The following is a 10,179-nucleotide window of genomic DNA, read 5'->3' as shown; positions in this document are numbered from 1 at the left end:
CTGGTGACTGGGAGCGGCCTCTGGGACCACATAACACCGGTTCTGAGAGATCTGCATTGGCTTCCAGTAAGTTTCTGAGCACAATTCAAATTGTTGGTGCTGACCTTGAAAGCCTTAAACGACCTCGGTCCAGTATACCTGAAGGAGCGTCTCCACCCCCGTCGTTCAGCACGGACACTGAGATCCAGCGCCGAAGGCCTTCTGGTGGTTCCCTCATTGCGAGAAGTGAGGTTACAGGGAACCAGACAGAGGGGCCTTCTTGGTGGTGGCGCCCACCCTGTGGAACACCCTCCCTTCAGATGTGAAGGAAATAAGCAGCTATCCTATCTTTAAAAGACATCTGAAGGCAGCCCTGTTTAGGGAAGTTTTTAATATTTAACGCTGTACTGTTTTTAACACTTGATTGGGAGCCGCCCAGAGTTGCTGGGGAAACCCAGCCAGATGGGCGGGGTATAAATAATAAATTTATTATTATTATTATTATTATTATTATTATTATTATTATTACAGTTCCTGCTTCAGCCCCCAACCCCAGAAGTTAGATCTCCAATTGGGGTTGTGCTGGAGATGAACGCCTCTTGCCTCTAAATGCAAGCGTAGGGACGAAAAAATTAAAAAATAAAAAATGCCAGCGAATGGCTTCCCTTTGCTCCCTCCAACTTCCAGAACTAATCAACAGCGGGCGGAGAAAAGCCTCAGCAATATGTAATATAGTGGGAGGGCAGCAGTTCAAGCGTGAAAATCGGGGTGTGTTCCAAGAATATCAAAGCGTCCTTAATTTTCATCTGCAAAACGTTTGGTAACCATACGCTTGGCTGAATTAAAGAGATGGCAATGGCCTAGAGCCGTGGTTCCTAACCACACGCCCCACAGGGGGTGCAATTTGATTTGGGGGGGCAATTCGAGAATGAGTTATTATTAACAGTGGTTTGTTTGTTTTTTGCATTTCTTATGGTTCTAGGGGCCTCATATACAGTATAGAAATGTCGTATTTTTCGCTCTATAAGATGCACTAGACCATAAGACGCACCTAGTTTTTGGAGGAGGAAAACAAGAAAAAAAATATTCTGAATCTCAGAAGCCAGAACAGCAAGAGGGATCGCTGCGCAGTGAAAGCAGCAATCCCTCTTGCTGTTTTGGCTTCTGGGATAGCTGCGCAGCCTGCATTCACTCCATAAGACGCACACACATTTCCCCTTACTTTTTAGGAGGGAAAAAGTAGTCTTATAGTGCCAAAAATACGGTATATATTGCGATACGCACATTAAAAAAGTTAAAATCAGAATGTACACGGTGGTCTTTTCGGTGCCTGCTAAAAACATTCTTATTTAGAGAAGCCCACCAAGAAGCTTAGAAAGTTGGAGGCAATTTTATTACTTTAACTTTTGTATGTTTCAAAGGACGGCAGTGAGTTCCCCCTCCATTTTCTTGCTGTCGTTTTGTAAACCGCTTTTGAGTTTTCTTGCGCTCAAGAGCGGTGCATAAATCTCACGATTTCCATAGACGAAAAAAACAAACAAAGAGAAACGAAGCGATCATGTCCACACCCTTTTTTTTAATTGACTGTTGTTTTTTTAAAAAACAGCAGATCCATCACCAATTTCTCACAGCAACACAAGGCAAGCATTCAAAATCTCATCTTATGCACAAACCTGCCGGCATCCATCAAATCTTAAGCCATTCACACTCCATATTCATCGTACCATGCAACCAATCCAGAAGGTCAAGTTCCAAAAACACATACAGAAACGAAGGCGTTGAGGGGAAGGGGAAGGTTGGATGGAGACCAACGGCACCTGAGTCAGAGAGATAGTCTTGAAAGCAGAGGTGCAAGTTGAGAACCCCACAAAGCACCAAAACCACACGAGGCATGAGGGGACGGGGGATGGGGGTAAAGAGAGAGAGAGAGAGAGAGAGAGAGAGAGAGAGAGAGAGAGAGAGTCCAAAGAGGCCAAAAAAGGAGGAGGAAAACCAAGCTGGGGGAGATTCAGAAGAAGTCTACATGGTGTCTGTACAAGACAGTTCTCCACAGCCCAGACAGACTCTCGGGTCCCTCTCCTTTGACCCCCCAGCCCAGAAATGCTACCTGCTCCCCCCCGTAAGCCTATATTAAGTTGAACCCCCCCCCCAAAGGCTCACAAAGCTTAGTGCCGCAAAACGGATTTCCCCCGCCCAATCGTGTTGTAGAAGCCCCTGGTGCCATCCGGACCTTGAGGACGCCGAATCACTTTCAGTCGGGCATGGAGCGATTCAGACACCCTTTTGGAAGCAGGTGCTGAGCTCAGGGGCTCCGGTTTCAGGGAGGGGAGCGGCTGTTGCTGCTGCTGCTGCCTGCAGGCTGGTCCTTGCTGCTTTGGGGGCCACAGAACCCCCACGCCGAGCCCGCTCGTCTCCCAGCAGGAGTTGGGCGGCTTCTGCAACCCGCAAGGGCCGTTGCTGGGCTTGGGCGCGGAGAGAGGAGGGAAGCAGAGCGGCCACGACAGCGGCTTGTGCAGGAGCGGGCGAGGGCCGGCGCAGGGCATGCTGAAGAAATTGGGCTTGAAGGCCTGGCCAGCAGAGGCGCAGAAGCCAGCAGTGGGCCAGACCGGAGCAGAGAGGAAGTTCGGAGGCAGGATGGGAGTGGATACGGGCGTGCCGTCGGACTCGGTCGATGAGCTGTAGAAGGAGTCTTCAAAGGCAAGCGGAGGGCCGTCAGGCAACGCGCCGGTCCACATCCTTGGTTTCTCAGCCTCCTCAGCCTCCTCACCGTCTTCCTGACTGGTCACGCTCTTCTTCTTGGAGCCCCTTCCAGAGAGGCTAACCACCTTGATGGCGTCCCCATTCAGGGAGGAGGCAGCGGCTTGGCTGCGGACCAGCTCCTCAAAAGCCTTCCGGGTGCTTTCCAAGCTGTCGTACTCCACCACGGCGCAGCACTTGGTCAAGAGCTCTGGGTACCGCGATGAGCACTTGCTGACATCCGAAGGGAGCTTCTTGCCTGGCCGGAGGATGCGGATGGAGGCGATGTCGCCGAAGGGGCTGAACAGCTTGGTGATGTTGTTGAGAAAGGTCATCTGGAACTGGAGAGAGCTCTGGGTAGCCGGCTCATATGGAAGGACGTTCCAGGCCAGCAGCATCTTGCTCGAAGGGATGTTCACCAGATGTTCGGGGACGGGGCTCTTCCTGCGCACCTTCGTCCCTTCCTCGTTGACCTCCAGCAGCTCCGAAAACTGCAGGGCATAAAGGGTCACCCGCCAATCTCTGGTTAAATATTTCACCTGGTTAAAAAAGAGAGGGGGAAGTAGAAGAGAAAGAGAGGCGGTTTTGCATGCTTTAAAGTAATAAATTTATTATTAGTTATTATTATTATTTATTTGATTAGATTGATTGAATTTATATACCGCTCTATACCCGGAGGTCTCAGGTCAGTTCACAGAATGAAATCAAAATATAAAACCACAAAATGCATAATCAAAATAAGAACAACTGCCCAATAACGCCCCCTCCCGAAATAGCAAAGTTTTTAATGTTTGATGTCTTACTGTGTTTATTTGCGCGGACAGGCGGAGACCCCCACAAACCCCAGGCAACCCCCAAGTGGAATAATGACACCTGACAACATGTTATGGGATTAAAATTGGCCACAACTTTATTAAACTTTCAGATGTAGGAAGACCTTGGCTTAGGCATTGGGCGAAGATCTGGAGCCGACTAAGGACTAACAGGTAAGCTACACCCTCTATTGTGAGTGTGGGGCGGTCATAACTCTTACCTGACCAACTCCCCTGGCAACGCCCCGCCCCCAGCTGGGATTGGTTAATTGTCGAAGCTAGGCGGGAACCACCAGGTATCCAGCTTGGGGGGGGGGGCGAAGCCAGGCTACATTGCCGGAAGTCCCATAGTCAGGGGGGGCTGCGCACGACCATGCAAAAGCCACCCCCCAGTTAATGTGGGGAGCAGCCATTGCTGGGGCAACCCAGTCAGATGGGTGGCATATAAATAATAAATTGCTATTATTATTATTATTATTGTTGTTGTTGTTGTTATTGTTATTAATCCGCTCATCTGACTGGGTTGCCCCAGCCACTCTGGGCAGCTTCCAACACATACAGTATACAAACAGAATAAAACGTCAAACATTAAAAACTCCCCGATACAGGGCTGCCTTCAGATGTCTTCTGAAAGTTGGATAGTTCTTTATCTCCTTGACATCTGATGGGAGGGCGTTCCACAGGGCAGGTGCCACTACCGAGAAGGCCCTCTGCCTGGTTTCCTGTAGCTTCACTTCTCAGAGTGAGGGATGGAGCTGTGCAAATATTATTATTATTTGCACAGCTCCATCTTCCTCAGGCACAGCTTGCTAAACATGTGATCACTGCCACAGAGCTATGTGGCTTGGAACAGAGCATACATTGGACACAGAGTCAGACCTTCCAGCTTAGCATAGTCTGTACTGAGCTGCAGTGGCTCTCCAGAGAATTGGAACAAGAGTCTTTCCTCTTGGAAATTGCAAGGGATTGAAGCTGGGATCATTGCGATGCAAAGCGGTCGCTTGGCCACTAAGCTACAGCCCCCTCCCCCCAAACTGCCCGAAGACAGAGGTCCATAGCTGTCAACGTTTCCCTTTTTAAAGGGAAATTCCCTTATTCCGAATAGGATTCCTCGCAAGAAAAGGGAAAAGTTGACAGCTATGCAGAGGTCGCAGCTTTGACCTTGGGATCCAAACGCATGCAAAAAATGGAAACAACAAGAAATACCAACGAAAGAAGAGTGGCAGATGAAGATGATGGACTCTGCGCAACTGGCAAAGCTGACCAGAAAAATCTGAAACCAAGGTGATCAAACTTTCCAAAAAGACTGGAGTAAATTGATACAATACTTGAAGGACCATTGTAAGCAGCTAACAACACTAGCATGGTTGTAAGAAGACTTGTAATGATAATTGTCACTGCCCTTTATTAATTTAAAAATTGTGATACAGTGGTACCTCAGGTTACATACACTTCAGATTACATATGCTTCAGGTTACAGACTCCACTAACCCAGAAATAGTGCTTCAGGTTAAGAACTTTGCTTCAGGATGAGAACAGATATCGTGCTCCAGCGGCATGGCGGCAGCAGGAGGCCAAATTAGCTAAAGTGGTGCTTCAGGTTAAGAACAGTTTCAGGTTAAGAACGGACCTCCGGAAAGAATTAAGTACTTAACCCGAGGTACCACTGTATTCTGAATGAGTGAAATGTAAAATAGAAAATGTATAAATGCTATGAAATACAAATGAATTTTTAAAACTGTGAGGCGGGAGGGAGGGAAGTTGAGAGGCTCATATGAGCAAAAGAAGTGGATAATGAAGATGTGTTTAAATATTGTAAAATGGAAAATTAATCAAAATATTATATATATAAAAAAGCATGCTGCTCCGCCCTCCCACCACGAATGCTTTCCAAGTGCCGCGGCCTTACCTTTTTGAAAGATGTCAGGAGCTTAATGCTGACAAAGCCCAACCTGTTCTTCTGCACGTGCTTCAGGAGGAAGGCATCCTTCGACAGGTTCTCATCAGAGAGGTAGAACTCCACCTGCGAGACGATCCTTCTGATCAGCTGCAAGTCGGGCGTGGGGCAGTGGCTGCTCTCAAAGAGGTCCAGGCTGAGGAGGTCGCTCAGGTCATAGGGGCTGCTAGCAGGAGGAGAGTGAAGGGTGGGGGGAAACCACACACAGAATTACTGCCAGCAGGTCAAAAGCGTGAGCAGATTCACATTGCTTCAGTCGTAAGAGCAGAAGATACAGTGCTACTTCGGGTTACAGACGCTTCAGGTTACAGAATCCGCTAACCCAGAAATAGTACCTCGGGTTAAGAACTTTGCTTCAGGATGAGAACAGAAATCGTGCGGCGGTGGCAGGAGGCCCCATTAGCTAAAGTGGTACCTCAGGTTAAGAACAGACCTCTGGAACGAATTAAGTTCTTAACACGAGTGTACCTGGCAGATCAGACCAAAGGCCTATGTCCAGCATTTTTTTGTTGGGGGTGGTTTTGGGTTGTTATTATTAATTTTTTATTATTATTATTATTATTATTATTATTATTATTATTATTATTATTATTATTATTATTATTATTTTACTTTGACAAAGTAATAATAATAAATAAACAAGAATAAAATGTGCACGCCACCCCTGAGACCACTCCATTGTAACTATCCAACCTCCCAAAATTTCAGCGCCTCTTGTGATGGTTTGACCCCTTTCTGTTTTAACGGTACAAATTCTACAGACACCTTCCATATCTCCTCAAAATTGTTTCTCCTGCGTATTCTCTGTCTTACCTTAATGGCACACCCCACATAATCACAAGAAGCAGCAGCACACGCACACCATTTGAACGGCAATGACCACCAACTTGGGGGAGGGGGCCGGCTCCCTCAAATATTTTATCGGGGGGCCCAAAGGGACCTTGGCCCCAAGCAGCTGGCTCCTATGCTCCTCAGGTTTGGTTCCCCTCAGACTCAGAGGCAGTTTAGGGGAGGGCAACCGGTTCACCTTCACTGGGCACCAGGCCAAGAGGGAGCTGCAACAACGAGGAACAACGGAAGGCGAGAGTCCGGCGGAGGGTGGGATTTTGGCATTTCACACTGCACCGCTGAAATTTTAAAGCCTGAAGTCCGCCACTGTTTCCTCTCCCCCCCCCCCACACACACATTGCACATTACATTTTTGAGATGCAGCGACTGGCACTGTACACAATATTCCAAATATTGGTTGCCCTGCAAATTCTAGATGAAAAGCAACAACTCCAACTGTTGCAAGCTTTCTTGACAGTTTCATGATTGTTCTAAAGCCAACAGACCCTCTGAGCTCTCATTTAAGATATTTTTCTGCTTTGAGCAGGGCTTATTCCCTAGACCAGAGTTTCCCAAACTTGGGTCTCCAACTGTTTTTTTCAGACTACAGCTCCCATCATGCCTACCTTGCAAGATCAATGGTCAGGGATGATGGGAATTGTAGTCCAAAACCAGCTGGAGACCTAGGTTTGGGAAACACTGGTCTACTTTGAGAGAAGGCTATCGATTTCTCCCTCAGCCTAGAGCAGGCTTTCTCAACCTTGGGTCCCAAAAGTTGGCTGGACTACAACTCTCATCATCCTTAGCTAGCAGGACCAGTGGTCAGGGATGATGGGAGATGTAGTCTAACAAGCTCTGGGGCCCCAGATTGAGAGGACACTTCTTCTGCGCATCACTGGGATTGCGACAGCTAGAGCAACAGCCCGTCCACTTGCTCGCAACAGGGATAAGAGAGGGAGAAGGTTTCAAGGCAGCCTCAAGGAGCAGTATCTCCAGAGGAGGACCATTGAGGAAGTTGACTTGGAATGGACGCAGGGGGCGCTGTGGTCTAAACACTGAGACTCTTGGGCTTGCCAATCAGAAGGTCGGCAGTTCGAATCCCCATGGTGGGGTGAGCTCCCGTTGCTCTGTCCCAGCTCCTGCCAACCTAGCAGTTTGAAAGCATGCCAGTGCAAGTAGATAAATAGGTACCGCTGTGGCGGGAAGGTAAACAGGGTTTCTGTGCACTCTGGTTTCCTTCCAATTGCGCCAGAAGCGGTTTAGTCCTGCTGGCCACATGACCCAGAAAGCTGTCTGTGGGCAAATCCTGGCTCCCTTGGCCTGAAAGCGAGATGAGCGCCACAACCCCATAGTCGCCTTTGACTGGACTTAACCATCCAGGGGTCCTTTACCTTTCTACTTACCCATCCAGAGTCTCTGCCAGCTCCTCTTGGGTCAGCAGAGGGAAAGACCTGTTGGTGCGAGGGAAGAAGTGGAGAGTGGAGTACGGGCCGCCCTGGACCGGAACCGGACTGCTGCGCTTCAGGTGGGAGGCCAAGGCCATCTCAGGATTGCACAGGGCCATCGCCCTTCATCTGTTGAGATGGATAAGAGGGTGGTTGGGTTGGGGAGTCACACAACAGCACAGCCCTCCAACAAGACTTCCCATGCCCAGAAGATCATGGGGAGCACCTGGAAAAACAAACAGGTAGAGCGTGAGACTCAATCTTGGGGTCATGGGTTCGAGTCTCACATTGGCCAAAACATTCCTGCTTCATGACCCTCGTGGTCCCTTCCAGCTCTGCAGTCCTATGATCAAACGCTTCCTGCAAGGCTCCCCGTGTATGCTATAGGCCAGGCATCCCCAAACTCGGAGCCAGTGTGGTGTAGTGGTTAAGAACAGTCGACTCATAATCTGGTGACCCGGGTTCGCTTCCCCGCTCCTCCACATGCAGCTGCTGGGTGACCTTGGGCCAGTCACACTTCTCTGAAGTCTCTCAGCCCCACACACCTCACAGAGTGTTTGTTGTGGGGGAGGAAGGGAAAAGAGAATGTTAGCCGCTTTGAGACTCCTTCGGGTAGTGATAAAGTGGGATATCAAATCCTAACTCCTCCTCCTCTTCTTCTCCTACCTGTCCGCGGACTGTCTTGCCAGAGTGGTGCATGCTCTAGTTATCTCCCGCTTGGACTACTGCAATGCGCTCTATGTGGGGCTACCTTTGAAGGTGACCCGGAAACTGCAATTAATCCAGAATGCAGCAGCTAGACTGGTGACTGGGAGCGGCTGCTGAGACCAGATAACACCAGTCTTGAAAGACCTACACTGGCTCCCAGTACGTTTCTGAGCACAATTCAAAGTGTTGGTGCTGACCTTGAAAGCCCTAAACGACCTCAGTCCAGTATACCTGAAGGAGCGTCTCCACCTCCATCGTTCTGCCCGGACACTGCGATCCAGCGCCGACGGCCTTCTGGCAGTTCCCTCACTGCGAGAAGCCAAGTTACAGGGAACCAGGCAGAGGGCCTTGTCGGTAGTGGCACCTGCCCTGTGGAACGCCCTCCCACCAGATGTCAAAGAGAAAAACAACTACCAGACTTTTAGAAGACATCTGAAGGCAGCCCTGTTTAGGGAAGCTTTTAATGTTTAATAGGTTATTGTATGGGCGGGGTATAAATGATAAAATTATTATTATTATTATTATTATTATTATTATTATTATTATTATTATTATTATTATTATTAGACTACAATTCCCATTATCCCTGACCACTGGTCCTGTTAGCTAGGGATCATGGGAGTTGTAGTCCCCAAACAGCTGGAGGTCTGAGTTTGGGGATGCCTGCTATAGGCGATATCAGTTTCAAGCCAGTTCAACTGCTCAGCTTTAAGAAAGAGCAACACCATCGAAAAGTTACTTTCAGCTCTGGATTGGGACGCGAATTAAGGCAACCAAACTGCTATGCGTTAATATACAAATACAGACTTTTTTTTAAACAACCTCTTTTTTTGGAGAAGGAGATAAAGAATAAAGGGGAGTTGTTTTACAATCGTGAAGGCAGTAACTGGAAAATCTTCAGACTTTCCTCATTGAGAAACAAAAACCAACTGAGAGCACCGGCTGGAAGGCTGGGAAAATAACGTCCAGCAAAGGGAGGAATAATTGAATAATGTAGATTGAGCATTTGACTATTTTGAAGAAATAATTGTATACACAACTGACAGGCGGATAGCTGGAGGTCTTTATTTCTCTCTCTTTACTTTTATCTCCCTTGGGTGTTTATCATTATTCTTATATTATTGCTCTCTCTCACACACACGCCCTCTCTCTCTCTCTCTCTCATTGTACTTTGGGTAAGAACAGCAAACAGAGGAAGGGAAAGGACAGTTTGAGAGCCTGTAAGAAGAGGGGGGAGATCCCAGGTGAGAGCTGGGAGGGCACACCTTCCTCTGTAGGGGATGAAAGTTAAGATGAGGAAGGATCTTGTAGTTTCTTTTTCTGTTCCTTCTTCCTTTATTTCGTTTCTTTACTTCCTGTAGATTGGTTTGTTTCTTTTATTGTACTGTGAAAACTTGCCAAAAAAGGAAGAAGCTACTTTCAACACCTGTGCAAAGCTACAATTGTGAGGGGACTTGGAGGCAGACGTGATAAAGCAGTGACAGTCAACCCATTTCACCTCTCTATCTAAAGTCATCCCTTAATTGCTGTTCTGCCACTCTTTGCAACAATTTCAAGTTCCTAGTCCTTAACAGTCAAGGCCTCGTCTTTTGCCCCCATTCATTTCCCACAGGCCCCTCATCTTGCACACCAAGCCTCCCATCCCTCCCTTCCTTTTTTCATGTATAATTTTTATTAAATTTTCTGTTTTACAATTTAGAATATTCGTTTAAGC

At 47.8% G+C, this 10,179-nt stretch overlaps 1 protein-coding gene across 3 annotated transcripts in view; it reads right to left on the bottom strand.

Annotated features, from left to right (window-relative positions):
• Window positions 1–1,272: 1,272 nt before the first annotated feature.
• LOC308571132 (la-related protein 6-like) overlaps window positions 1,273–10,179 on the bottom strand; it is a 30,199-nt gene continuing 21,292 nt past the window's right edge. Inside the window, exons 2-4 of one of the 3 annotated variants that reach the window (XM_081166549.1) lie at window positions 7,716–7,886; window positions 5,437–5,650; window positions 1,273–3,254 (exon numbers count right to left, since the gene is read on the bottom strand). In XM_081166549.1, the coding sequence (XP_081022675.1) occupies window positions 2,145–3,254; window positions 5,437–5,650; window positions 7,716–7,876 (1,485 nt within the window). In that variant the 5' untranslated portion in view covers window positions 7,877–7,886 and the 3' untranslated portion in view covers window positions 1,273–2,144. The remainder of the gene's footprint in view (window positions 3,255–5,436; window positions 5,651–7,715; window positions 7,887–10,179) is intronic. The other 2 variants (XM_081166550.1, XM_081166548.1) reach the window with 2 other exon arrangements.

Source organism: Podarcis bocagei (genome assembly GCF_964188305.1).
Source record: "Podarcis bocagei genome assembly, chromosome: 13".
NCBI classification, from domain to species: Eukaryota; Metazoa; Chordata; class Lepidosauria; order Squamata; family Lacertidae; genus Podarcis; species Podarcis bocagei.
This window is presented reverse-complemented; position numbering and strand designations above follow the sequence as displayed.